The following is a 27,252-nucleotide window of genomic DNA, read 5'->3' on the forward strand; positions in this document are numbered from 1 at the left end:
GGAGCAGCCGAAAAGCAACTTGAAGATCCTCGGCTGCACCACTCACCACTCAATCACACCCTCTCTCTCGCCAAGCCCCAATCTCGCTTCCTCTTGCCGGCCCCTGTCGCGCTTTGCCTTGTCGACTTGGAGGAGGCCTCGCTGCATCCGTCTTGCATTCCGCTCCCTTTCTTTTTGGCCGTTTGCTCGTTCGGTTGGAGCCGTGCAGTCGAGCTCGTGCTCGTCCTGCATATCGCATTGCAGCTCCACCGATGCCTCGAAGCTCGCCTCTTTTTTTTTTCTTTCTCTTTGCCGCCTTCCGCCCCGCTTGCGTTTCAGCCCAGCAGCAGAGGCGGCGGCAGCTGTCAGCCCACATCGTCTCGCGTTTTGGGCGGGTTGGAGCTCTTGGACGTCCCGTGAGATCCGCTGTTTGCACTGCACCGCTCCCGTCCGCCTCCTCCTGCCCTGCCTCGCCCCACCTGGCCCTGCTCTGTCCCGTCATGACGGCACCTCTTGCCTTGCCTTGCCTTGCCTTGCCTTGCCTTGCCTTGCCTTGCCTTGCCTTGCCTGCTTGGGCAAAGCACGCTCCGGATTTTTTGATTCCGCCGCCCAGTCAGGTTCGGATGGCATCATTGTTCGTCTCGATCCTCGCTCATGCTTCACCGCCGCCGCCGCCCTGAACCGCATCCTCACTGGGCCATTTCGCTACTGTCCTGTGGCTTGGCCCCTCTGCCCTTGCATTGGAGCTTGCAGCGCGCACCTGCATCGGGTTGCCTCCGTCCTGCCCTTCCTGCTGCGTTCGTCCCTGATCCGCCACTCCGTCCAGTCGACCCATCTCACTTTCCTCCTTCATCATCATCACTTCCACCGGTCCGTACCATCAAATCACATCGTCGCGTCGGCACTGCCTGCGCTTCAAACACCGGAATAGAGCGGCGCAGTCGTACTTGGGCAGCGCGCGGCAGTGCAGAGCAAACAAATCCCCACCCATACCCACGCGCTCCAAGCGGATAGACTCTCTCTCCACCAACCCGGCGCCACTTCATCTGCTTAGTCCCCGACCACTTCATTCACGCCAACCGCTTCATCTCATTCACGCCAACCGCTTCATCTCGTTCACCTCAACCAATCACCCTCATATCCTGGACACGCAAACCTTGCTTTGGCCCACGAGCACACCGACACACTACGACAGGGATCACCTTGCAGACATGTTCCTACAGCCACAGAGACCACAACCGGCGCGGTCGGGAGTAGGCTCCTTGACATTCGGTCGCAAGAACAGCAGCGTCGCATCCTTCACCTCGAGCAGCAACGATGGCTACGATGCCGAAGGGTCTGGCAGCGCCAGCATGCGTCAGAGCCAGAGCTTGAGTCAGAGCGGCTCATCGCGTGGCCACACGCGCAACGACTTTGATCCTCCATCGAATCGCTCAACGCAGCTCAGCGCCTCGAGCGATGCTGACTACGCCAAGCCGACCACACAACGCAAACGTGCCGACTCCAAGGGCGCCAAGGACGCCTCCGCTCCGCCCAAGTCGAGCGGCGTGGGCACCCTGCGAGGCCTCGGACGCAGGTTGTTCAACCGCTCCAGCTCAAACCTCAAGGCCGCACCCATCCTCACCTCCCGATCCCAGTCCGCCTCGTCGTCCAGCACGGGCGCCCAGTCGCCACCGCTCACCCCAACCACACCGCCCCACGTCCAGCCGGTTTGGCTCGCAAACGGCCAAAAGGACTTCTTCTCCAACTTTTCCAATCTCCCGTCCAACGTCAACCTCGCTCAGCACGAACAACTTCGCACGCCAGCCGACAGCTACGCCGGCGTGAGCCCCAAATCGAAGCAGGGCGCTTTCAATGATGCCCCTGCGCGCGATCACACCTTCGACTCTGGCTCCAGTCAGGGCCACGCCTCGAGCAGCATCCACTCGCATTCCAGCGCGTTTGCCCTGCCCGCGCTGCCAAGCGCAGTGGCAAGCCCGGCTGGGTTCGGCAGCCAGCTGAGCCGTCGCGAGATCCCCGCTGTCATCGAAGAGGAGGCCGATTCAGACTTCCTTCGCGCCGTGCTCAACTTTGGCGATGGCGACACCGACATGCAAATGCAAACGCCTTCCTTCCGTGGCGGAAGAGCCGCGCCTCTGCCGACACGTTCGAGCTCGCTCGGTCAGATCGCAGGTGCTACATCGAGCCCTTCCAGCTTCACGCTCTCGTCGCCAGCGCCACCACCTCCGCGCCGCACATCCGATGGGCGCGTAATCCTGACGCAGGATGCTGCGCGAACGTTCGCAAACGACAAACCAGCACCAGCCTACGTGGTCGTTCATCGCAAGTACCGCAGGGGCCTCTTTGGCAACGACTCCGAGTCCGAAGACGAGTACGGCGACGACGACGAAGAGCGAGCCGACCATGCACCCATGCCCGCATCTCCCGCGCCCGAGGCAGCAAACACGGCTTCTCAAGGCCTCAATGCTGCACGCTATCCGTCCTCGTTCGCAAAGGCGCGCACAATGTCACCGAGCAACGACCCGGACGAGAGCTCCAACACAATCTCGGTCAGACCCGCGGGGCTCGACAGCGCGGCCAAGAAGGCCTTATACAATTGCACGCTACTCAAAGTGCACGCACATCTCGCGTCTACACTGGCAGGAGACGCCGAGGCGCGCGCGCAGATCCCGGTCATCGCGGCGGGTGAGGTCTTGTACGCCAACGACGACCTCCGATTCCCACGCTCCATAAACGATGCGTTCAAGCTGCGCGGCCACTCTAGCACGCATGCCTTTTCGCGCAGCCTGCACGTGGCGCTCGCGCGCACCGAGGTGATGCGCAAGCTGCGCCGCGACAAGCTGCGCATCGAGGACGAGGTGGAGATCTCGTGGTTCCAGCGCAAATACGGCAGCGCCGGCATCGCGCCCGAGCTGATCGCCAAGGCGCTGCGCCAGCGCCAGATGGTGAGCCCCGAGGCGCTCGCCAAGCCGCCCATCGCTGCACCGCACGACTCGGCTTCGGGCGGGCTCGACGGTCTCGCCGCCAGTCGCCGCCTGAGTGGCATCGTGAGCCTCGAGCCGGGCCAAAAGGTGCACGCGCAGGGCGACAAAAACGGCATCATCGCCTGGGCGCACCGACCGAGCTACCTCGCGCGCACCGCCGTCTGGCTGCCTGCCGACGAGTTTGCGCCGGGCGAGCTGGTGGTGGCCCCGACCGCCCAGCATGCTGTGCAGGAGGTTCCTGCATCCGCACGACGTGGATCGGCCTGGGGGAGCTCGGCGGTGTCGTATTCGCCGAGGATCCGCGTGCTGGCGGGGCTGCCGTCGGTGCAGGAGGAGAGGCGGCTCAAGTACCCGCCGACGCGCAAGTTCCGACCGCGCGACATGCAGTCCAAGCACGCATCGCGCATGATGTCCGCGAGCGATTCGGCGGTGTGGGAGGGGCCGAACCGACGCAGCTCCAGCCGGCCCTCGCGAGAGTCGCCGCTCGCATCGCCGTCGGGCAAACCCAAGCGGCTGCCGCCGTGGATGGCGCCACGCGCGCCGCAGCTGCTTTCGCCGCGGTCGCCTACATCGCCGTCGCACGACGCAAGGTCGGTCTCAGAGGGCGCACCTGCGTTCAGCACGCTTCATGCGAATGGGAGTGCAGTCTCGATTCCGGAGGTGAGCGAGGCGGCGGAGCGCGGAGCCGATAGCAGCGACGAAGAGGTGCCGCTGGCGCAGCTGCAGCTCTTCCGCGCGCACCGCGCAGCAGAGAAGGAGCGCATCCAGCAGCTCGAGCGCGAGGTGGCGACGCTGCGGCTCAAGGAGCAGACGCGCAAGCGCGAGGAGGAGGACAGGAAGGCAAGGGAGGAAGAGGCGAGGCGCTTGGAGGCGGAGCGCGCGTACGAGGAGCGCAAGGCAGCCGCCGAGGCCAGGAGGCTCGAGAAGAACCGCAAGATCCTCCAGGAGGCGCGCGACCGACGCGGCTTTACGCGTCAATCCGTGTTGCTGGCCGAGCCCAACTACGGCGCGGGCAATCCGCTGCTGGGACAGCACCGACCCGGGCTCAAGCAGGTGGTGACGAGCTCGCCGAGTTCGCCGGTGCTGGCGGGCGAGGCATCGAGCACTGTGGGAAGGGCGGTGCAGCACGATGCGGCGCTGGCCAAGCTGCAGGGGACGGCGGGTGCGGGTGCGCCACGCTCGCCGTCGATGCTGTATGCGCAGCACGAGGCACAGCGGCGCTCGAGGAGCTCGGTGGCGGCGGTGGAGTCGGTGGTGTCGCCCGTGGCGAGCCCGCGCGTGCGAGCGTCGCCGTCCGCGTCGCCGCTGATGGACGTGCACAGGCAGAGCTCGATGGCTTCGCTCGTGCCGCCGTCGGCGATCCCGCACCAGCGCAGCATGGGCGCGCTGCCCGTGTCGCCGCAGATCACGCAGCGCAGAGCGTCGCTGCTGCCGCCGACTGAGCTGCACCACGCCACGTCGATGCAGCAGCTGCCCATGGCATCGCCCATGGCGTCGCCCATGATGGCCGCGAGCCAGTCGGCGTTCCTGCGACCGGATCCGCGCCACTCGATGAGCATGACGAGCTTGCATGCGCATGCCTACATGCAGGCGCAGCAGATGCAACAGGCCCAGCACATGATGCATCCGCAGGCGCACATGCATGCTGTCCAAAGACCCGGTGCGGCGCAGACGGTCAAGGTGAGCTCGCGCACGCGCGCGCCCATGCCGCCACTCGTGTCGCTGTACGGCGACGTGGTGCCGTCGAGTGCGACGCAGCGACGCAGCTAGATTATGCCAATACAACCTTTCTTCACTCCATGATTCGTCTGTGTTTGGGCTGATTGAGAGATCGCCGAGTGCTGGGGGGTGGTGGTACAATGCGTGCGTGGATTCAGATGAGTCGGAACATGTTTTTCTTGGTTTCGGGGCCTAGGCCTTCTGCGTAGGAGCCGTTGATGATGGGGACGGCGGCGGATCCTCCATCGCGGTCGAGCAATTTGGCGAGCAGCTCAGCATCGCGCTGCAGCATCTTGCCCTTCACTACTGGCTCGGCGGTCTGTGCTGTCTGCGAGGGGGTATCTGTGTCGAGCATGGATGCTGATGCAGAGGCTATTGGTTCTGGTGTTGGTTGTGGGGGAGATGCCTTTGTGGATTCGGTTGACCCGACGAAACGTTTCCAAAAGTGCCGTGGAGTGGAGGTGGAGAGAGAACGAGTCAGCCCCAGCGGCTGTGTAGGTGCAAGAGACGTGCGGGCAAGACACCGCAGCATGGCTGATCCCGAGTAGCCAGTTGCGATGGTGGCGAAACGACAAGTGGTGAACACGGGTGCATTTCAAAGTCGGCTCCAAATTTCTCCACAGCCCTTCCGGATGCCCCGAGACCCGGCATTTTTTTGGTTGGCGACTTCCAGCCGCGCAATGACCAGCGCCCATTGCTCACAAAGATCACAAGGATGCAGCCAGCGAAGTGTGCTCGCAACGAGTAGAAACAGGCAAGAGACAAACAGTGAAAGCGCTGGAATTCAGAGCCACCACAATGAGAGCGGAGAAGACGATACAAGTACACGAACCCACGAAGCCTGTGCGCCGGGATTCAAAAAAAGGGATGCAGGGGGTAGGTCTATATGTTGTCCAAGGTCTGGCAACGGCGCTTCCATCTGTCTCGTCGAAAGCCGTACATCGAGACGCTGTGGTTTAAAGCTCTGTTCAAGCCTTGGGTGCTGGTGCTGGCGCGGGAGTCTCGACATAACGCTGCACGATGTTCTGGGCATACGGATGCTGTTCGCCATCAAAGATCTTGAGTCTCTCGAGTCTGCGGTCGCGCAGCGTGTTCTTGGGCAGCATGCCGCTCACTGCTTTGCGGATGATCTCCTCGGGTTTGCGCTCCATCATCTCCTTGTACTTGATCTCCTTGAGGCCGCCTGGGTACATGGTGTGGTGGCGGTACACGCGCTGGTCCGCCTTGCGTCCCGTCACCACAACCTGCTTGGCATTCGTAACGACAACGTAGTCGCCAAGGTCCTTCGACTGGTCGTAGATCGGCTTGTGCTTGCCCATGAGCAGCTTGGCAATGTTGACTGCCAGAGGACCCAGCACGCGGTCCTGCGCGCTCACTGCATGCCATGTGCGCGCGAAGGCGAGTGATGTCTGCATTGTCGTTCAATTGAACCATCGAGGTCGGTGAAGGGATCGGAAGCGTTCCAGATGTAGTGCCGATTCGAGAGAAGTGGCCCGTCAGTATGAGATGGTGCGAAGGAGCGACACAGCGTGCTGCAAGAAGGAAGCTGTACTTACGTTGCCCACGAATTGCGACATTTGAATGATTGATTTGTGATGTCGGCGGCAAGTCAGACTATTGCGCTGCACTATGAGCCACCCAGATGAACGTTGTCGGCGGGTGTGATGATGGTGACGGTAGTAGGGGCAAAGATGGTGGAGAAGGAGGGTGCAGGCCGGCAATCAGCAAATTCTTCGAGTTGTTCGGCTCCGACTTTTGCCTGATTTTTTTCGCCTGAAAATGTTCTTTCGGTGGCAGCCTAACACCCGTAGAATCTCGCAAAGTCTCCTCGCCGGCGAATTTGCCGGCTAAAACAAGCAGCTGCACGGCGGCTTCGTGCAGGTGGGGGAGCGGAGGCTGCTCCGTGCGAAGGTGTGCCCGGTGTGAGCCCTCATAGGTGAGTGGGAGGCGCTATTTCCACCACATCCATGTTGCTGACTTCCCGACGCCATCAGAGGTGTTGAAGCTTCAGCTGCGCTCACTCAACTGTTCCACTGCTCCTCGACAACATCTTTTTTAGAACATGTCGGCAAGATCATACAAGATCGCAGTCATCCCTGGCGATGGAATCGGCCAAGAGGTGATGCCATGTGGCCTGCAGGCGCTGCAAGCGGCATCAGAGCGCTTCGGCTTCTCGCTGGAGCTGACGACGTTCGACTTTGCCTCGTGCGACTACTACGACAAGCACGGCAAGATGATGCCTGACAACTGGATCGAGCTGCTGCAGCCGTTCGATGCCATCTTCTTTGGCGCAGTCGGCGATCCGAACCGCCACCCGGACCACGTGACGCTGTGGGGTTCGCTGCTGCAGATGCGTCGACACTTTGACCAGTACGTCAACCTGCGTCCGTGTCGGCTCGTCAAGGGAGTGCCCAGTCCGCTTGCCCAGCCGGGCAATATCGACTTTTGGATCGTGCGCGAAAACACCGAGGGCGAATACTCGGAGGTGGGCGGAAAGATCTTCGAGGGTACCGACCGCGAGACGGTGATCCAAGAGACGATCATGACTCGCATCGGCGTGGACAGGATCCTCAAGTATGCGTTTGACCTGGCAAAGACAACAAGGAGGAAGAAGCTCACCAGTGCAACCAAGTCGAACGGCATCAAGATCACCATGCCCTACTGGGATTCGCGCTTCAAACTCATGGCCAAGGAGTACCCGGACGTCAAGACGGAGCAGTTCCACATCGACATTCTGTCGGCGCACTTTGTGCAGAAGCCGAGCTACTTTGATGTGGTGGTGGGATCCAATTTGCACGGCGATATCTTGTCTGACCTTGGCCCGGCAGTCACGGGTACGATCGGCATTGCTCCTTCGGGCAACATCAATCCAGAGCGCAAGTTCCCCAGCCTTTTCGAGCCGGTCCATGGTTCGGCGCCGGATATTATGGGCAAAGGCATTGCAAACCCCGTCGGCATGATCTGGGCGGGCCAGATGATGCTGCTCCATCTCGGAGAGAACGAGGCGGCAGCAGCTGTGCTGAGGGCCATCGACGCTGTGCTTGGCACTTCGGACTCGAGCATCCTCACTCCAGACATGAAGGGTAACGGAACCACACAAAAACTCGGCGACGCCATCGCAAAAGCTGTCTCTTCTGTCTAACTCCCCGCTCCACAGTCGTAGAGATGAAGAAATGTGATGAAATTACCAGCACTGGCATGGAGAATGGCGTCCTGTGCGTGAGGCTCACACCGCACGCAGACCTGCCTTGATGAAGAGCGTCCAGATGGTGCCGACGCCCGTGAGGAACGACGCACTGCGCAGAGTAGCGGTCGATTCCTGCGTCACAAAGATGTAGAGCCTGCGCATGAAAGTCAAGCAGTCGTCAGAAACTGATGTCGTTGGAACGGGGTAGGATAGCTTCGACTTACAGGTTGAAGAGCGCACGGCTGGCGAGGTAAGTGGCAGTGAGCGTGTTGAGCTCGCTGTTGGGCACCTTGGCCACGTTCGCCGCGACAACAGCCGCTGCAAACAGTCCGAGGTTCTCAAATCTATCGACGTAAATTTTCACGGTCAGTGCTCGTTCAATACGTCGAGGAAGGAAAGGGTTCGAGGCCTACCCGTTGAGCTGGGCGCTTTCGGCGCGAATGATCTTGGCGTCGTTGGCAGTCTTGGTCTTCTTGGCCAGCAGGTCGTGCAGCAGCTGGCGCGGGTGCGCGTTCTTGAACTGGCCCTTTGACAGCGCAACAGCATAGAAGTGCGGCAGGACTGCCAGCACCCACGCAGCAGGGATCGCATAGTACGAGTGGTTGGGCACACTCGAAAGCGCACTCGATCCTGAGAATACCGTCATTGTGACCGCGTCGTTATGTTGGGTTCAATAGAAGAGGCTGTAGAGACGTGGCGATGATCAGCGTGGATTGAGCGGTGTGGAGGTTTATATGCGGCGGCGAGGCGGCGATCAGAGCAGCTTAGAACCTGCTCTGACACCACGTTGACCGTGCGCACACCACCGCGATGGCCGCTCGCCGTCCAACGTTACCCCGCTTCCAACCTGTCTCTCCGTCTCCACCACAGCCAAAAATCAAGAAATCAAAAAATAAAACGAAAAAAGCATTTTCGGGTGGCGACCGAGCTCAACAGCGCCGCCCCATAGGTTGCCGCCAGAAGCGCCGCAACCGCGGCCCACCGGCCCCACAGTCGCGTTTTTGCCGCATTGCCACCAAGTCTCTCCCGAATCTTCAAGACGTCTGCTGCCACAATCTCAGACTCCATCGTAACGCGGTCTGAAATGCTGAATTGAACGGCTGCGATGCTGAATGGATGGACGATATGGAAGGATGAGGGGGTGGATGCTACGAGATCAGACATGCGTTGACAGTATGAGGGGAGAAAGCGGGGATGTGATGCTGATTATGAATAACGAGAGACTGCGATGCTAGAAGGTATCTTCAAGCCATTTTTTGGGTTGCGCTTCTGCGTTCCGGCAGCAAGCAATGTCTGCGAGGGTGAGCGTGCGCGAAGTCGATGCAAAAGAACGGGCCCCTAAGGCCATGCGAGAATAATATTTGGAGAGAGACGCGGAGGAAGCATCCAACCGCAGGGGACGTCTGCCAGCACGAGGTCCGATTCTGAGCCGCCTTCTTGAACCGATGACGCTCGTGGCAGGCGCGTTGCGCTCCCGAACGCTAGGCGCAGCTTGGAGGCATATTGTTCATGTCGTCGCCAAGGGTGGCAGAGGTCGCCTCCGCATTTGCGGAGGCACCAGGTGCAGGAAATTGCGAGGCAGGACCGTCGGCGGCAGCAGGGCTCTGCTTGGCCTGGTCTCGGATCTTCTGTTCGATGTTGGCCTGCAAGTGGCCGAAGACGACAAAGTGGTTGGCGGGCAAAAAGTCGCTCGGCTGTTCGCTCAGGAAGCGCAGTACCAGCTCCAACGACTGTTGCGCCTGCTCCGCTGTTACGATCGACGACTTGTCACCAGAGCTCTGTAGCTCGCGGATGCGCTCCAGCGTGGCTGCCGTGATCTGCTCGGCGTCAGCTGCATTGAACCTCGGCAGAACTGCCTCTCCTCGAGCGTCGGTGGGCGACATCGACAGGGGCGAAGGGGTCTGAGGTGTATGATTTGCGCCCGAAAGACGACCCTTGCCACGGCGTGCGCGGCCACGTCCGCCACTTGCAGCGGTGGATTTGGCGACAGTGCGACGACTCCGAGGACTTGTGGTCTGTAGGCCCACATCGGACTGTGCCTGACCGTCAGGAGCAGCACCGGGCAGGCCGTCCAAAGGAGACAGGGCGGAGGCGCCAGCCGCGGGGAACTGGAACTCGATTGGGGCATCCAGCATCATGGACGCATGTCCGGCATCAAAGTGCTGCCCGGAACGCCTGCGCTTGCGTTCGGATTCGTCCTGATCCTCCATGGGCTGCATCGTGGGGGAGACGCAATGGCCGCCGTACATGAGATTGCTGTTCGTCATGAACTGAGAGGCAGCTGGATGAGTCTCGTAAAAGTTGGGTCGAAAGAAGCCAGGCTCTGGCATGAGCGGAATGGGTGCGCCATTGTGGAAGTGCATGCGGGCCAGGTCGTGGCTTAGAGGCGACATGCCCAAGATGGCTTGTGTTCTCTCTGTATCGTCTCGGGTGCGCTTCTGAGGAGTGCCCTTTGCCTTGCTTGCCCGCGCAGGCTGGCGTCGAACGCTTCGCGACTGGCCACTGGTGCTGCTTCCCGCTTCCGCTGCACCGCCCGGTGTCATGACTGAGGCCTCCTTCGACGCCTCGGCGCAAGCTGTCGGATGCGACGATCCGCCGTCGCAAGAAGACGCATCCAGCTCCGCGGCATCTGCACCCGTGCCCGACGTTGCGCTCGCAGCATCGCTAAGCTGAGGTTTGGGGATCATGTTGCGCTCTCTGAACTTCTCGATCCAGCCGCCGGAAGCTTTGAACTTGTCCTCGCCGAGACCAAGCTCGCGCGCGATGCGCAGAGCTTCCTGTCGGATGATCGAGTCGCGCACAGGCTCGCCGCGGGCTTTGAGCGCAGCGACCCAGCTGGTGAGGCGGTCTTCGACAGCAGGAAACTTGACGGCTCTGTGCTTGGCGATGTGCGCTGCGTCGCTTTGCGGGTCGATTGCCAGCCACTTGTCCTTGTGCTTGAGGATCTTGCTGACGGTGCTGCGCTCGATGCCGAATTCGTTGGCGATGGCATCCTGCTTGACCAGAGGGTTCGCGATCGAGAAATCGCAAATCATCTTGCGATCAATGTTGCGCAGCTTCTTCTTCTGCTTGGTCATGCGCAAAGACGAGGCGAGGCCGAGCGAGCCCAGCTCTTGATAGAAGGCTTCTTCGGACGTGGAGGAGGCCCGGCTGAAGGAGCCGGAGGCGGCGTTGGAGATGCTATCGAAGGAAGTCTCCTGCGAAGTGAAGGAGCCGTCGGCGTTGATGCGAGCGCTTCCCAAGGGAGAGATGGACGCCATCGATGTTGATGCCATGCTGGTTGAGGGCGACGCGGAACGGACCGAGGGAGCGCAGGACTTTGGCAAGTGCCCAATGGAACGCGAGATGCCTGGGGCCACGCTCTGATCGAACATGTGGCCATGCTCGGTCATACCGAGACCCACTTCGTGGCGAGCGCCCGGATACTGAAACAAGGCTGCGAAGGTGCTTGAGTTCATACCGTCAGAGGGAGAGACGGGCGCGCTGACGTGGCTGTGCCCAAACATATCGCGGTCAGGTATGCCAGACATGAATGCACCCGCCTGGCCGAGGCTGTGGCTTGGACGATGCGAGATCATGTGGCGACCCTCGGTGGATCGCACACCAGCTTGGAAGGATCGCGGCTCCGCTTGCGGGATCATCTGGTTCCGTCTGGGTGGCGATGGCGGGTACGACTTGACTTGATGCTGCTGATCGGCAAAGCTGGCAGGCTCGGTCTTTAACTGCATCAGCTCTTGATGAGATCGGTCCTGGGCCATCTGTGCATCTCGTTGGCCGTCTGCAGGGGAGAAGAAGTGCTCGTGTGTGGCAGGGGACTGCTGCACGTTGCCCATCTGCGTATGAAGCGCTGCACCGATCTCTTGCTCGAGGGAAGAAGCGTGAGGGCCTTGGAATGGAGCATTTGCCTGTCGGAGCGGTGCGCTCATGTCGAGCTGCCGGGGGTGGCAGGATGCATCGACGTTGTGGATGCGGCCACCGTCGTTGGAAACGGCCGCGTTACAGCCATCCGCTTCTTTGGGCCCAGAGCTGCCGTCAAGAATCGGAGTCCCGAAAGTTGCGAGGTCTGCTTGATTTTGCTTCATGAGCAGGTGCTGCGAGCCGTCATCGTAGCTTGCGTCCGGCGTGCCGCTCGTGTGACTCTGCTGGGCAGCTTCGCCTTGAGCAGAATGATTCGACATGCTGGCTTCTTGGCGGTGAGCGGCGCTATTGCGTGGAGAAGCGGCTAGGTTTGTGACATCGTTGAAGTGGGTTGGTGCGTCCATCTTGAGTTCGAGGTCGATCTTCGGCTGGGACTGGGCCGATGAAGTACGACGTGAGTGAGCCGATTGCGCCGATAGTTTTGCTTAGCACCTCTGATAGCAAACCGATCGACCATGCAGTACCGCTTTCGGCGATGCGCGATGCGAGATTGGGCCAGGCGCAGTACCCACCAAGCGAGGCCGTCAAGCACGTCGCAAGGCCGATAGTCACTGACACGGCAGCTCAGGAGAACTAGCGGCTTGACATGTAGGTGCGGAAGGATACCGAGGCTGAGAGAGAGCTTTGGAGAGATCGAAGGAGGGGTACTGGAGGCAGCAGAGTGAGCCGCAACAACTTGCGAGAACCAGGATGCCCAGATATCGTTAGGATCGTAAAGAGGCGTGACTCGACCTTGGGAGTGGGTGGTTGCGAGGAGCAAGCTTGTGGGTCCTGCCTTCAGAGCGACAACCGATGGAGTGCGGGACACTGGAAGGCCGTCAGGCTTTCCGCTTTCGGCTATGAGCCTGACTCCAGACGAGCGCCGAAGCGGCCTTGGCGAGATGAGGCGACTGAAACGGCGCCACTTTTCGGTGAACACGAACGTTCGGACAGTCTGCCCTCGTTAATCTAGGCGCAGAGCGTATGTCTGGACCTACTGCGGGTGCGATTGAGCTCGAGAGGGGGGAGGGAGAGCTTGAGGTGGTGATGATGAAGCTATGGGCAGCTCGTTGGCAGAGGCACAGCAATCGGCGGCAGCAGTCACCAGAGCCGTGTCGCGCTGGATGTAGAGAAGACCGAATGTGGTGCAGATGGGCTCGGTGATAGCGCAAGGAGCACCCGGTTATATGGTGAAGGAGAAAGGGAGGGCGGGGAGGTGGGGAGGTGGGAAGGGGGAGAAGGGAGAAGGGCTAGGTGAGTGGGCCGGTGAAGCAGGACAAGGCTGCATCGAAGGGCCTCAGGGCTCACTCTCGCGGCCTGGCTGCGATCCCAGCCTCTCACCGCTCCCTGGACTGCGGTTGAGCCAGTGCACGATTCGCAGCCTCGCAAAGGGCCCAAAAAGAGCAACGCACGCACACTTCAAGCGCTGAAATGCCTACCGAAAAAAGAATTGATTAAAAAAAGGCCAAATGGAGGGCAATTTATTGGGCCAGAAAAAAAGGAAGCGGCAAGCAGACGGCCAGGAAGGGGGCGAAGAAAAATCTCATTTGACCAACCACACGGCTTCGTTACGGCGAGCAAGAGCGATTGGATCATTGTGCGGACCCTCTGAGCACATGCAATGCCTATCGGATGCACACATCGCAGAAGTGCGCTGGGTGGAAACGGTGCGCAGCTCTACCGTAGCCGGAAGAAAAAAAAAAGATTTGTGCGGGATGCTTCCGAAAAGTTGAGGAGGATCAAGCCACGAACCGCAGCAGAACGGCGGAGCGGTGATTCAATGAAGGAGAGTCGAGGCTAATCCGCCAGCAGCAATGCGCAAGGGAGCCAATGTGAAGTGACAAGGTCAAGGTTGGAGCGACGAGCGCCAAAGCTGCGCCGATGGGCTGCCGACATGAAAGCGGTTTGCAGTCTCGTCACCAGCCCTAACTTATGGATGCTCGACTTTCGGATGTGACCCGATGTACAGTCATCGCCCAGCTCGGATCACGAGACAGCGGCTGTAAGAGGGAGATAGCGAGGAGAGGTCGTGAGCCGTGGCGTAGCCATGGTCAAGTCGTCGTAGCACAAGGTGGGCCGCTCAGATGGGCAGGGCTGAGTGTGTTTGTCTAGCTCTTCCAACACCGACGGTCGAGCAAGCGACGGTCACACAGAGCCGGCGTGTCCACGAGATTAGCTCAACTACGTCCGCTGCGATGCGAAGCCTTCAACCTTACACCCCCGACAGCTTGCGAGCAGAGACCGTCTGACGGCTCGGCAAAGCCGTGCTGGCACGGAAGCCAAGCTCGAACCATCCATCATTTTGCCTGTCACAGCGGACGTCGGGTGCCGCCCGCTCGAAACAACATGCTCGTGCAACGCATTCTGGGCTTGGATCAGCCGCCATTTGAGGCATCGGCTCACCCGACCTCCCTATCTCTTCTTCTCGCTTTGGACCCTAATTGTCCGGTCGAGGCCTTACGAAGCGGGACTCGCGAGAAGTGGTGGTCCCCGCTGCGGTGTTCCCGCATGCGCCTGGCTTCTTTAGCCGAGGGCGCAAAATCCTCATCCGTGCTGGGCCGACTTCATGCGTCGCGTTTCTTCTTTGCGTGGAAATCAACGGCGCGGACCCGCACGTACCGCAGCTACCTGGCGCCGTTGTATGCCCGCGAGACGCCACGATGTGTCCTCGTGAGCTGCACCAGCAGCGGATCAGTTCTGCCCTAGACGGAGTGCAAAGAGTGATCAGTGGTGCGAACACCGAAGTCGTACCCACCGCGTCGGTTCGTCGATCTTCACTTTTTTTAGGTTTCTGTGTTGGTCTCCTCTTGCTCGCCGGCTGGGACGTTCCACACTGCTCTTCCGCCGTGGAAGCATGAAGACATCGGCGTCAAGCCACGCGTCTGACTGGAAACGTATGTGGAGGCGCGTCGGCTGCTTTAAACAAAGGGAAGTTTTTTTTATAAAAAATTAATCCCGTCTTCTTGGCAGAATGTCCTCCCAAGCTAAGGACACAACCGTGCGGTATCACCGTCGGTCCGTACAGCTGACTCTGGTCTGGTTCCGCGTCCAACTGCTCCGTAAGCTCAGGCTCAGTTCCATCCGGACAACTGTAGGAAGCCTCTGATCTGCGTATATCCTGCACGACCGTGAGCCTAATTTACCCCATTGGCCTCGAAGGCCTCGAATCATTTTTTTTTTTTTTTTTTTTTTTTGCTCGTGCTTTTTTCGCATCCCTCGAGGTCGTGTGAAAGCGGTCTGTGCGCCTCGCCGATGTTTGCTGCATCGCTGCGGCCGACGCATGCCGACGCCCACCAGCGGCTTCGTCTCCATTGCCGTACGCTAGCAAGGCGCCGCAGCCTCGGCGCCCATCGCCGGCATTTCCGAAGCTCTCAATACCACTTTCCCACCGTCAAACTCTCCAGCGCCGGGACCGAGCCGACACGGGCCCGTGGCAGAATGCTTGCAGCGTCATCGCCCTTGGCCAAACCATCAATTCACACTGGCACAACAGCTTCGACGGCACAACAATGATGGACGATTCGAAGGGTATTGTACAAATGCGAGAACCACCCAGCACCGCATTGGATGGCTGCACAGAAAACGGGACAACGGAGCAGCCGAGATGCCATCGGCTCATCCGAGCCACCTGCGGAAGCCTCGTGTCAGCAAAAGGGAGGCGCGGCATCACGATCCATTCACCAAGCAAGCGTGAGCGAGCGAACATGACATCGGCCAGGAAAGAAAAAAGGGGTGTTGATTCCCAAGGACGGGAACCAGCTTTTGGAGAGCTCGCGCCCAGCTGCACAAGGGACGCAAAAGCAAGTGTGCGAGACGCTTACTCCTCGTCGTCCTCGGCGGCAGCGACGGGGGCGGCAACAGCGACGGGCTTGGGCTGGAGAGCGGCGATCTTGGCGCGCTTGGCGAGCTTGTGGTTGGATCGCTGCGAGAGGTCTCCACCACCCCAGTGGCGGCGGATCTCCTCGGCCTTGTCGAGGTAGTTGGCCTTGGCGGCCGAGACGAGGTTGGCGAGCTCGCGCTCGTCCTCGGAGCGGACCTCCTGGATCAGGGCGACGGCGGCGGTCTTCTTGTGGACAAGAGCGCCGATCGAGGCCTTCGACTTGACAATGACGTAGGGGACACCCATCTTGCGGCAGAGGGCGGGCAGGAAGACGACGAGCTCGATGGGGTCAACGTCGGCGGCGATGACGACGAGGCCGGCCTTCTTGGCCTCGATCAGGGCAACGCAGTGGTTGAGACCGTACTTGACGAAGAGGGGCTTCTTGCCGTCAGCCTTGGCGTCGGCCTTCTTGCCGTCGGCGATGTCCTTGGCGGCAGCATCGAGACGGGCCTTCTTCTCCTGCTTGGACTCGGGGCGGTACTTGTTGAGGAGCTTGAACAGGTTGGTGGCGGTGTTCTTGTCCAGGGTGTTGGCGAACTGGGCGATCGCGGGGGGGACCTTCAGGCGCTGGTTGAGGATGACCTTCTGGCGCTGGAGGCGGACGTACTCGGGCCACTTGACGAAGCGGCTCAGGTCACGCGGGGGCTGGATGTCCTGGCCAATGCCGAAGTTGCGGGGGCGCTTCTCGAAGAGAGGGTTCTTGGGGGCCTTGGTAGCCTTGCCCTTGGAGTAGGGGGCGGCGGCGGGCTTCTTGGCGGATCCGGTCTTGGCCTTGGGCTGTAGAGAGAAAAGTCAAACGCAAACACACAACGAGAAACAGGGATGAGGATGCGACGAGCGCGGAGAAAAGCAGGGGGGTCATTGAGACGAGGTCAGCATCCTGTGCCATGTTTGAAGCTTGAAGCGACAGACATTTGGTAGGGCAACGGGATGGAAGACAGACTCAGTGCTCTACAGAAGCGACCGGCCGCTCAAGCGATGCTCGATTCGAAAGCCAAGGTTGACCTCGAAGGATCTAGTGGTCCCCGAGCTGACCAGGGCATCGTCGTGCGTAGCGAGAGACGGCGCGGATCGCTTCATCCCCAAAAGTACTGGAGGTCCGGGGACAACGCGAAGACGACATTGTGTTCTGTCATACACTTGGTCCGCCGGTCCACGGCAAGTGCACCGCGATGCAAAGCGAGAGCCGAATAGTCGCGAACGGGAGAGTGGAAGGATGCCATCAGAGAGCATCGTGACATGCCGTGTGAAGGTTGGCGCGATACTCCTAGAGGCAGCAACTCCTTTCGACGATCATCTGCTGGAAGTACGATTGGTTTCCGATGCGATGCAAGGACGGGTGGGCATTGTCGAGTACAGCCAGAGCGGCATCGGCGAAGAGGCTGCTGTTGGCGGGGGTTGGGAGCACCGCATCATGTCCTCAGATCCCGCATCTACTAATGTCCATGGCGCTTATGTTGGGCCATGTGCTGAGATGCGTACCATTTTGGCTGATATCAACGGTCTTGAGGGAGGGTGATGATGGTCGATAAACAGGAGGGAGGCGTGCGAATGGCAAAGACTTGGCTCTGACGACTCTCTCGCATCCTGGGAGGGGCACGCGAGCTGAGCCAGCCTGTGCAGAGAGGCCACCGTCTGCCTTGCGCGCGATCCGAAAATTCGAGGCTGACCTCGGCCGAGCTTCGTTTAATCACGTGTCGAGAAATTTTAGCTGATTCAGGGACGCGAGCTCTCCAAGACCTAACATCCCAAATTCTCGATCGGCTCGTCAGTGTGAACCCGATGCCATGACGGGACTGCCACACAAGCCAGGCCCCAACTGCGGACCAAAGTCGATCAGGGTTGCGGAACAGGATCAGCGGCAGGCTACCGCTCGAAAGAATCAGGCTTCATGCTCGATCCACGAGCAACACGCGGCGTGCAGGCGTATTCAAGAGGACAGACTCGGCTGGAAGGATCAAAGACCCTGGCTAGACGGAGACAATCGGAAGCAGACCGCAGAGTGCCACGGTAGCGTGTGAAACGGCGCACACCGACGTTGCCAAAGTAGCAGATCCTTTTGTGATCACGAGAAAGGTCAGGGTCAATTTGCTTTGGCTCGCACGTTGGACAGGGTTGCATCGCACCGCCAGGCTGACCGGACCGGGTATCTCGCTCCGCGTCACGCCGGGATCAGGCTCTCACGGTGACGAGAGATGCGAGGCAGCTGCAGGCCGCGGCAAATGTGGGAGGAGACAGACGAGCTAACAGCGAATGTACGGCCCACGAGCCGGGACGGTGTGATGGGCCCGATGGTTGGACGATTACGTGCGGCAGAGGGAATCGCCGAAGTGGTGCCGAGGAGGAGGCGGAGGAGGAGGAGGAGCAGCTTGGCCCAACAATCGCAGCGAGATGTTCTTCCTGATCCTTCCGCAGGCGGTGCGCGCTCGGGGCAATTTCCGAGTCTTCGACGTCAAAGTGCCAGACGAGAAGCACGAAATTCGAGCGGAGCGGCACTCCACTCTTTCTTTGCGATGCGGCAGCAGAGCGCGGTTCGCCCGCTTTGCCTGCTCGTCGGCCCAAAAAGTCGATTTCGTGCGCCTCCGAGCGCTTCCGTTGGGCGGCGCCGAAGAAAAGGGAAATTCGTCATCCCGTCGCCTGGTGCGCCCGGCTGGCTCGAGTGTGAGTGTGTGGATGCGATTGTGACTCTGTCTGTGCCCAGCGCCTGCGCTGCGATCGGCGTGGACTTGCCGGTGGTGATGCGCCGATTCCACGTTGGTCACCTTCCTCCATCACGTCTCCTCGATCTCATCTTCCGTGTTTCGCCATGTTCGCTCGTCAGGCTCTCCGATCGGCTCAGGCCACCTCGCCCCGCTTCTTCTCCACCTCGGCCTCGGCCAACCGTGCCGTCGCCGTGCTCGGTGCTTCGGGCGGTATTGGACAGCCCCTCTCGCTGCTGCTCAAGCAGAACCCTCTCGTGACCGACCTCCGCCTCTACGATGTGCGCCTCGCTCCCGGTGTCGCCGCCGACATCTCGCACGTCAACACCCCCTCCACCACCACTGGCTACCAGGCCGACCAGCTCGGTGAGGCGCTCAAGGACGTCGAGGTCATCGTCATCCCCGCCGGCGTGCCCCGCAAGCCCGGCATGACCCGTGACGACCTCTTCAACACCAACGCCTCCATCGTCCGCGACCTCGCCAAGAAGGCCGCCGAGGTCGCCCCCAACGCCCACCTCCTCATCATCTCCAACCCCGTCAACTCCACCGTGCCCATCGTCGCCGAGGTCTTCAAGAAGGCCGGCGTCTACGACCCTAAGAAGCTCTATGGCGTCACCACCCTCGACGTCACCCGTGCCTCCACCTTCCTCTCGGGCATCTCGGGCAAGAAGCCCGCCGAGACCATCGTCCCCGTCGTCGGTGGCCACTCGGGTGTCACCATCGTGCCGCTCCTCTCGCAGGCCAACGGCGGCGACGCCGTCGCCAAGGGCGAGCAGTACGAGAAGCTCGTCCACCGCATCCAGTTCGGCGGTGACGAGGTCGTCAAGGCCAAGGACGGCGCCGGCTCCGCCACCCTCTCCATGGCCTACGCCGCCGCCGTCTTCTCCGACTCGCTCCTCAAGGCCCTCAACGGCGAGCAGGGCGTCAAGGAGTGCGCCTACGTCGAGTCGCCCCTCTACAAGGACCAGGGCGCCACCTTCTTCGCCAGCCCCGTCACCCTCGGCAAGAACGGTGTCGAGGAGATCCACTCCGTCGGCAAGGTCTCCGCCGAGGAGGAGAAGCTCCTCGAGGCCGCCATCCCCGAGCTCGCCAAGAACATCAAGAAGGGTGTCGACTGGTACGCCGCTTCCCCCTAGATGCTCCGTGCCCTGCAACCGTGATGCTCGAGCGATCAGCGGAGTTGGTGCCTGATCCGTTGCCATTGACCTGCACTTGCACGTTAATCGCTTTGCTCGCGCACTAATCTCATGTCAATGCCATCAAAACTCCCCACCACTCGGATTGCCTTTCTGACCGCATGAGGCTGAAAGCACAGGCTGTGGTATTTGCCGTCTGCGTGGTATGAATGGTCTACAGCGAAGCGGGTTGTGTAGGGTCGGAATGGACTGCCGTGCCCTGATTCGAGTGAACGGCAATACCGTCGGAGCGCTGTGTAGGATCGTCGTGGATAGCACTGTTTGCAACTGCGTCGCCGGACGCGGTGAAGATAGCATCAAATGTTGCGGCGCCTGCATGCTTCTGCTCTGGATCCTCGACGGCCTGCGCCTGCCCTGACTGCTGCGGGTCGAAGCCATACCCGGCCGAGGTGTCTGCGGACGCAGCGGCGTTCGACAGTGCGGCGGCCGCAATCGCGAGTTCAGGGATGCCGTTCTGGTCCGCACTTGCATCGCGCTCCATGGCCAAGCCGAGCGCCGAACCGGGCACGAAGCTCGGGTCGGTGCGCGCGCGCGCATTGTACGCAGCCGCCAGGTCTTCCATCACGTCGGCCTTGTCGAAGCAGTCTTCGTACGACAAGCCGTACTGACGGAAACCCGCGACGATGATGTCGACCTCGGAGCGCTGGAAGCGAATGAGCATGTGCGCCGCCATCTCGAGACTCTGCAGCGAATTCGCCGGGTCAAGTCGAAGATACTGGTTGCTGCGCAGGATTTCGGTCAGCCCAGCAATACGCAGCGCGCTGTTGAGCGCTTCTTCCTGGATCGTGGCGAGCACGGCCTGCACCCGGTCAGGGTCAGGCGCGTCTCCACGCGGCACTTCGCGCTCCGACGCACTCCTCCTCTTGAGCCTGTCCTGGTGAATAGGCGATGTTGCGTCGGAGCGGTCCGTGCCCAAGATACCCGTCTCGTCGACGAGTCGCCAGAGGCAGATCCAGTTGGCGTGGTAGTTGATATCGCTCGTACACGCGCTCACGGCCGCAATGTAGTCCCAATGCGGCGGCCAGTGCGGCAGCGGCACACCGACCTTTTCCAGATGATCCACACGCCACTTCTTGAGCAGCTCGGCGGCCTCGGCGACCTTGTCGAAGGGCACGCCTTCGATGTGGCTACGCGGCGCAAAGTGCATCGCCGAGACCTTGCCCTGGAATGTGACGGCGTCGTGCATCGACCCGAAGAAGGCGAGGTACGAGTCGATGCTGTCGAGCGGATGTGGCGCCACCTTCTTGTTGTCTGCGTCTGCGACCGGTGGGTCGCTGTTGTAGTCTTCGGCCGAAATGAGCGAGCGGCGTTGGAAGTACAGCGCCGAGGCGGCGTCGGCCATGCACGCAAGCCACCACGCGAACAGCGTCTCGCCGCGCAACGCTGGGTCCTTGATGGTCATGACCTTCTCCTTGCAATGAATGCCGAGGTCGATCATATGCTTGATCGCGATCACGTACCAATGCCCATTGGTGTATTCGAGCAGGCTGCGGTGAGGCGCAGCGATGGGCGTTCCGGCGATGTTAGGATTGCCATTGAAGTACACCGAGGGATGCAGCAGCATGGATTCCATCAGCAGACACGCCTGGGCGTTTTCGAGCGTGGCGACACGCGCCACGCGGAGACGGTCCATGATGTCCTGCGCTCGCCAGGTGAGGTGGTCGGCAATGCGATTGCGGCCGTGGTCGCGTAGCTCCTCGGGGACGGTGAGGATGGGCTGCTCGATGCCGCCCTTGATGCCCGTGATTTGATCCGCCTTTTCGGACTCGCCCTTGAGCAGAGCTGCCTGCGCCTGCTGGTGCGCCCTCTGGAGCTCGACAGCGCTCTCGGCACGGTCCTGCGCGATGAGCGGATTCTCGCTGAACTTGGCGCCCCATGCGATGACAATGGCGAGCGTGACGTCCGACGGCGGACCGCCGAGTTCCTTGCTGCGCTCATAGTAGCGCTTGCGGAAGGTCTGCGGATTAAGCAGTGGCAGCCGCGCATGCACCACGGAGAAGAACGTCTCGACGAGGTCGTTGACAAAGTCCTCCCTCCTCTGCCGATCGAGCAGATGCAGCTCGGCATTCGTGATGGCGGCGGGTTTTGGTCCGGGAAGGTAGGCGGTAGGGAGGATGTTGCGCACGGTATAGCCGCTTGCCGAGAGCGGCGTGTTGCATGGCAGGATGTTGTAGTAGTAGACATGGTTGTCGATGGGTGCATACTCGGTATCTCGTTGGAAGAGGGCGTTGAGCAAGCGGTCTTGGGCGTTTACCGCCGCGTCGGCGATCTCGGGCGGTTTGGGGATCTCTTTCTTCTCTTCTTCCGAAGCAGCGAGCAGCGAAGTGCGTGCACGCTTCACGGGCCGCTTCGAGGATGACGTCGCCCACTGGACGTAGAGCGTGGTGCACTCGATGTTCTTGGCCTTGCAGTGGTTGCACTTGGCCTCGCCCGGGTCGCGGTTGCAGCGCACCTTGCGGCTGCGGCATGCGTCGCATGCGCTGTTCTGCTTGCGAGAGGCCATGAGGATCGTCGGCCCACTGCGGCTCGGCGATGCCGATGCGGACGGCGGTCCACTGGGCGATCGATAGACCGAGAGATCGGCGCTGCCATTGCCCATGCTGCCATTACGGCCGCCGTCGTCGGCATCGTGGTCATGCTCTGCCATCCCCCTCTGTGCTGGGCTGGCGTCGCCTGCGTCCTGTCCGTTCATGTTCATGCTTGCTGGATCACGCTCGATGTTGAGCGCCGAGCTCGCCTGTGCATGGATGCCGTTGTGATTCGCATCGGTCGCATGCTGCCACGCCGACTCGTGCCTGCCAACGTCGTCGCCCTCGCTCAGACCTACCAACGGTTCGGTCTCAGACGCCCCGGTATCCATCTAGGCTTTGTGCTAAGTTGCTGAGCCTCGCCAGCACTCAGGCAAGTCAGTGCACTTATCAATTCCCGGCGTCGTCCTCGTCAGCGATGGCCGAGGCGCCGTGCGTCTTGCGATCGCTCCGCACACGGTCGGTGGCGAGCGCAACGATGATGCTGCGGGGCCAGGGCCCGTGGGAGGCGTGCGATGCTGTTGACGACGGCGCCAATCGTTGAAGTCCGCAAAGCTCGGCCCACGAGCTAAGCGGGAGCCGGGGTTGGGGGCGGGGATGCGGGGTTGGTGCGGGTCCGAGAATGAACTGGTATCCGGATGGAATGGAAATTTGGGAGGGGAGAGCGGATCCGAGCGATGGCGAGCGACCCTTCTTTAAAGGCGCTCCCGGCCAGGCACGGCGCAGCATAGCTGGCGCCCATCCGCCTCAAACCTCCGAAAGCGGAATCCAGGCAAAATCGCCAGGGCAAGGGTCGCCATTCCTTTGCGCGCGTCTTCACTCAGCTTAACAGTTGCCAATTAAATCGCCACCTTTCCCCCCTCCCACCGGATCTGGTCAATGCACGGCCGGACCCTGCAGCAGTGCGCCTCCAACCACACCAACAGCTAAGTTGACTATCGTTGCAGCTGTCAGTAGTGCAAACGGCTTGGTTACATCGGCTGTAGCAGCCGTACAAAGGATGTTCTCGCATCTGCAGAGTGCTGCTCGTAGGGTTGAATCACTGCACAGCTGTCTAGATGGATGTGTCCACCTAGCCATCGACGGCTGATGTTGCTGACGGGAGCGGGGCGCTCTGTTGTGCGGCGTCTCGACTGGAGGAGGCCCTTGCGTCCGCCTCCATTTCGCTGACTGCCTCGCGCTCCAACTGTTCCAAGTACGCACGCTGTGCCTGCATCACGGGCGTGTCTCGCGATCCATCGCCGGGGAGCGGCTTGGCGGCCATCTTGATCGCAAGGTCCTTGGGGAAGCCCCGCTTGACGGCCCTCCTCACGCGCGCAAGAAAGGCGTTGCGAGCACGACGAGCATCTGCCGTGGTCATGCCTAGCGTCACTAGCGACGAGGGCAGATCCGGGATATACGTGTTCTCTGGCGCTGCCGTGCACTGGATGCTAATCTTTTTGAGCGGATGCTGGGTGGGATCCTGGATCACAATGCCCCGCTTCGAGGCACGGCGCACGCGGGCTAGGAAGGCGTTTCTTGCACGCCGATCCACCGCTCGCCGCTCAGCCTCCTCGGGGGTAAGCACCAGTTTGCGACGCCCGCGGCGACGCGGGCCAGCAACAGCCTTATCCAGAGCAGGAGTCGGCTGTGCTGCAACGTCCTGCCCCTGAAAATCCGAAGCTCGCTCTTCGGAATCCGACACGTTCCAGGCAGCGTCGTCGTCGTCCGAGACCATCGCCTGCGCCGCAGACCATCTTCGGTCCTTGGTACCGCGAGTCACCGTCGCTGCGCGTCCAAACTTGTTTCCGAGCCGTGACGAGGCTAGGCTTTGCGCGAGCAGCGCGCGAGGGTTTGACCCGCTGGCGTTCTTGTCGCTGGCTTTGCTGAGCGCCGTCGATGCAGCACCGCCCGATTCCGAGGCGACCCGGCCTTGCGCTGACGCAGATTGCTTCGCACCGCTCGCCTGCTGTGTGGAGCCTTCTGACTGCACCCTGGCGGGCGTAGTCTGAATAGGCATGGCCGATGCTGCGGTGCCCAGCGTCGCCAGGGGGAGCCGCACCGCGGTTTGAGGGCGTACGGGGGTCGGAACGCTGGCTGGTGAAGAGGGAGACGCAGCGTTGGGCGTCGGAGCCGCCACATCTACGCCGCGCTTTGCGATCGTGCTCTCGAGCGTGGCTTTGCTGGCCGCCGAAGGCTCGGCGTTCGACGCTACGGTATCCGCCGCCATGCGTGCAGAGCGCTCCATACGCTTGATCACGATTTTTGTGACAAGGTTCGCCTGTGTCTCTTCGCGCTTCCTCGAGCTCCTGGAACCTGCCGCACTCAAGCGAGCCGACGCCGGCATCGTCGCTGATGACAGGCGCGTGGCGCTCATCATGGGCGTCATCGCGCGCAGGCGAGGGCGTGCCGTCGTCTGCGCCGTCTTTCGACTCTTTCCTTTCCCCTTGCCCTTACCCTTGGCCGCCTTCTTGCGCGAGCCAGAAGCAACATCGGAAGCAGTCAGCTTAGTAGCCGGTGCCTTCTTACCGCCGAGGATGCCTGAGCAATTGGCAGCACCGCACAAGCACTGCTCGGTAGGCACCTGAGCCGTCGGCGCTCCGGTCATAGTGTCGCGAGGTTGGAAGGCAGCCCAACCGTAATTGTAGGTGAGCTCTTCGCCCGCCTCGATGTCGCGATTAGCGAACAGACCGATCTGGAACTCGGCCGACAATGCCTCGTCGGTGCCGCAAATGATGAACTTTTCGATACGGCAATTGGGGTCGCACGAGTGGTTGGCGAAGCGAGTGATGTTGCCCTTGCGGCCGCCATCGAGCAGCTCTCCAGCCGCCGAGTCGTAGTCGAGCAAATAGTAGTTGCCCGTCGCCTTGTATTCCTCCGTCACCCGCTTGGCGGCCTCGCTAAGATTGATCACTTCGCCGCGGTACTCGTCGATGAAGTCGTGTTTCTTGATGGCCTCGAGCGTCTTCAGGCCGAATCCACGGCGACCGTAGTAGGCGACAGCCGTCTTGATGCCGGTACGGCGACCGAGACTGACGTTGGTGCAGCTGTTCCCGTTGGGACACGTCCTGGGATCGCAAATGAACTGCAGCATGCGATTGATGCAGTCCGAGCCACATCCACTGCCTGGCTGGCAGTTGCACAGAGGCACTTCGCCCTGAAGCTTGGGACGCGAATAGTACTTGTTCTTGCTGATCTGTTGGTAGCGAGGAGGCTTGCGCTTGGCGTGCACCTTTTCGCGCAGTTGGTCCATGGTTTGATGAATCGGATAGGGCAAGCAAAAGTCGCGCTCCTCGACCAAAAGCTTGGCTCCAAAATGTATGGGGTTCGGGAACACCACGTTTCGCTCCTGTGTCGGCTTGGTGGAGGATACGGACGGTGTTGCCTCGGCCTCGCCAGCATAGAGACCAGTGACGCGGAATTTTTTGCCGCCTTTCTCCGGGCGACTCACACGTTTGACGCTGTCTCCGTCAGGCGAACGGTCTTTTGGTGGACGTCCGCGTCGGCGCGGAAGCGCTGCCGGCTGCGACGGTGCCGAGGAAGTCTGCGATTCTTCGCTGGCATCGCTGAGCTCGCTGACGTTTTCATCGAGCATGTCGATCGCTTGCTGTCGCGCGATGGCGTCCGCCTCGGCTTGGGCGCTCCAAGGATCGATGTCGGCGGGAGTTGCGCCGTGGTCCTCATCCGTAGCCTCATCGGGTGCCTGCTTGCGTGGTCTTCCTCGCTTGCGCCTGGGTGACTGCTCGTTAACCTGCTCCGAGGTTCCGCCTGGAGCAGCGTCCGCCGCCTTCGCGAGATCGGAGAAGCTGCGTTTGCTAGAGCGCGTGGGTATTTTGGCAGACGAGCTCGATGCAATAGACACGGTCGACTCCTCCTCGGGCGTGATTTTCCGTGGCCCACCAGGACCGCGCTTCGCTGGCGGAGTTTCCGCAGCTTGACTTCCGTTGACGCTGGCGGGAGGAGTGTCTGCCAAGACAGCAGCGCCTTGCGAGCGCCTGCCCCGTTTCGGCTGAGCTTCTGGCTCTTGCGACTCGCCATCTGCCTTATTGGCCGCCTTTGTCTGGACATCCTTTGGTTCTGCGGCAGCTGGTAAAGACAGCCGGGAGCTGCGACGAGACGCAGCCGAGCTCGAAATCTGAGCCAGAGGGTTTGCTGGTGGCTGCACTGTGGCCGGAGACTTTTGCGTCTGCATAAGGCTGGCTTCAGTAGCGGATTTTCGCGGTCGTCCAGGCTGTCTCTTGGTCGGCGGGCTTGATGGTGGATCCAGGGCGTCGGGCTTCCTACGCAAAGGGCTAGCGAGTAGTTTGGCGTCGAGTTCATCTCGTCTTTGAAGCGCTTTCTTCACGCTTGAGCCCGAGGAGACGATGCGAGCTGACCTGCGGCTGGGAGTGGGTGTTTCAGAAGGGGTCTGACTCGGCGCTTTGCGGCCTGTGGACGAGACGGGCGTCGCCGTGGTTCCGACGCGGGTGCTGCGTACGGTACGAGTTGTGCGCCTCGGAGGCGTAGCGAAGGGAAGAGCGCGTTTGGCCGACTTTTCCGGAACGTCGCTGTCTGACTCGTCGGAGCTGACTGACGTGAGTGTGCCGTCGGAGACCATGTTGAGATCGCTGGTGAGCGAGGTGGCATAGGACTGGTCGAGAGTGGTGGTCGATGTGCTTTCGTCGGGATTGACGATCGAGGAGGGAGACAAGCTCGAAAGCGGCTGCGTTGCAGCGACAGGATCGGCATCGTCGTCACTGTCATCGATAATGATGGGGTCATTGAAGCTGTTTGAAGCCGGAGACTTTGTCGGAGTGATTTGGACGGAATCTCTTTCGGCGCTTTGCCTGCTTTGCGCGGTCAAGGCTGGTGCCAACGGCCCGGTCGAGCGAGGCGTAGCGCGCGAAGTTGACGGTCCAGCCGATCTTGCTGCTGAGCCAGAAGTGAGGGGGGCGTCCTGTCTTTGAGACCTGGTGGAGGGCGAGGCGATGCTCGAGGAGCTGGCCGAGGCTGCAAGGCCGGAACGGCGCGATGTGCGTGCCGGAGGCATGTGGAGATATCAAAAGCGGTCGAGGACGGCCAAACTGACTGAGAGGATGGCACAAACGGTGCCCAAGTCAGCCTGCGATGGTCGCAGCGTTTTCGTCAGCTTCGTTCGAAAGGGTAATGACCACGACGCGGGCGGTCCTGCGTATGGATGTATGCGGGAATGGGTGTGTGCAAAT

General features: G+C 61.0%; 10 protein-coding genes across 10 annotated transcripts; 3 read left to right on the top strand and 7 right to left on the bottom strand.

Moving 5' to 3' along the window:
• Positions 1-1,190: 1,190 nt before the first annotated feature.
• Positions 1,191-4,733, top strand: PAN0_001c0455 (uncharacterized protein; the record flags this gene model as incomplete). Its single annotated transcript, XM_014804071.1, has 1 exon — positions 1,191-4,733. One exon carries the CDS (start codon positions 1,191-1,193, stop codon positions 4,731-4,733), a length of 3,543 nt encoding a protein of 1,180 aa, XP_014659557.1.
• A 103-nt stretch (positions 4,734-4,836) lies between these two features.
• Positions 4,837-6,259, bottom strand: PAN0_001d0456 (60S ribosomal protein L23; the record flags this gene model as incomplete). Its single annotated transcript, XM_014804072.1, has 3 exons — positions 4,837-5,172; positions 5,690-6,091; positions 6,239-6,259. 3 exons carry the CDS (start codon positions 6,257-6,259, stop codon positions 4,837-4,839), a joined length of 759 nt encoding a protein of 252 aa, XP_014659558.1.
• A 485-nt stretch (positions 6,260-6,744) lies between these two features.
• PAN0_001c0457 (d-malate dehydrogenase) lies at positions 6,745-7,824 on the top strand (the record flags this gene model as incomplete). The annotated part of the gene is made up of 1 exon (XM_014804073.1): positions 6,745-7,824. One exon carries the CDS (start codon positions 6,745-6,747, stop codon positions 7,822-7,824), a length of 1,080 nt encoding a protein of 359 aa, XP_014659559.1.
• An 84-nt stretch (positions 7,825-7,908) lies between these two features.
• On the bottom strand, positions 7,909-8,515 carry PAN0_001d0458 (uncharacterized protein; the record flags this gene model as incomplete). The annotated part of the gene is made up of 3 exons (XM_014804074.1): positions 7,909-8,023; positions 8,094-8,213; positions 8,283-8,515. The coding sequence occupies 3 exons, from the start codon at positions 8,513-8,515 to the stop codon at positions 7,909-7,911; spliced, it is 468 nt and encodes a 155-aa protein (XP_014659560.1).
• Positions 8,516-9,350: 835 nt separating this feature from the next.
• On the bottom strand, positions 9,351-12,131 carry PAN0_001d0459 (uncharacterized protein; the record flags this gene model as incomplete). The annotated part of the gene is made up of 1 exon (XM_014804075.1): positions 9,351-12,131. The coding sequence occupies one exon, from the start codon at positions 12,129-12,131 to the stop codon at positions 9,351-9,353; it is 2,781 nt and encodes a 926-aa protein (XP_014659561.1).
• Positions 12,132-15,583: 3,452 nt separating this feature from the next.
• Positions 15,584-16,726, bottom strand: PAN0_001d0460 (ribosomal protein L4; the record flags this gene model as incomplete). Its single annotated transcript, XM_014804076.1, has 2 exons — positions 15,584-16,423; positions 16,652-16,726. The coding sequence occupies 2 exons, from the start codon at positions 16,724-16,726 to the stop codon at positions 15,584-15,586; spliced, it is 915 nt and encodes a 304-aa protein (XP_014659562.1).
• A 1,726-nt stretch (positions 16,727-18,452) lies between these two features.
• Positions 18,453-19,481, top strand: PAN0_001c0461 (malate dehydrogenase; the record flags this gene model as incomplete). Its single annotated transcript, XM_014804077.1, has 1 exon — positions 18,453-19,481. The coding sequence occupies one exon, from the start codon at positions 18,453-18,455 to the stop codon at positions 19,479-19,481; it is 1,029 nt and encodes a 342-aa protein (XP_014659563.1).
• Positions 19,482-19,695: 214 nt separating this feature from the next.
• Positions 19,696-22,401, bottom strand: PAN0_001d0462 (uncharacterized protein; the record flags this gene model as incomplete). The annotated part of the gene is made up of 1 exon (XM_014804078.1): positions 19,696-22,401. One exon carries the CDS (start codon positions 22,399-22,401, stop codon positions 19,696-19,698), a length of 2,706 nt encoding a protein of 901 aa, XP_014659564.1.
• A 58-nt stretch (positions 22,402-22,459) lies between these two features.
• Positions 22,460-22,798, bottom strand: PAN0_001d0463 (uncharacterized protein; the record flags this gene model as incomplete). The annotated part of the gene is made up of 1 exon (XM_014804079.1): positions 22,460-22,798. The coding sequence occupies one exon, from the start codon at positions 22,796-22,798 to the stop codon at positions 22,460-22,462; it is 339 nt and encodes a 112-aa protein (XP_014659565.1).
• A 343-nt stretch (positions 22,799-23,141) lies between these two features.
• Positions 23,142-27,077, bottom strand: PAN0_001d0464 (uncharacterized protein; the record flags this gene model as incomplete). The annotated part of the gene is made up of 1 exon (XM_014804080.1): positions 23,142-27,077. One exon carries the CDS (start codon positions 27,075-27,077, stop codon positions 23,142-23,144), a length of 3,936 nt encoding a protein of 1,311 aa, XP_014659566.1.
• Between the last annotated feature and the right edge of the window lie 175 nt (positions 27,078-27,252).

The sequence above is a fragment of the Moesziomyces antarcticus genome (genome assembly GCF_000747765.1).
Source record: "Moesziomyces antarcticus DNA, scaffold: scaffold_v10001, strain JCM 10317, whole genome shotgun sequence".
NCBI classification, from domain to species: Eukaryota; Fungi; Basidiomycota; class Ustilaginomycetes; order Ustilaginales; family Ustilaginaceae; genus Moesziomyces; species Moesziomyces antarcticus.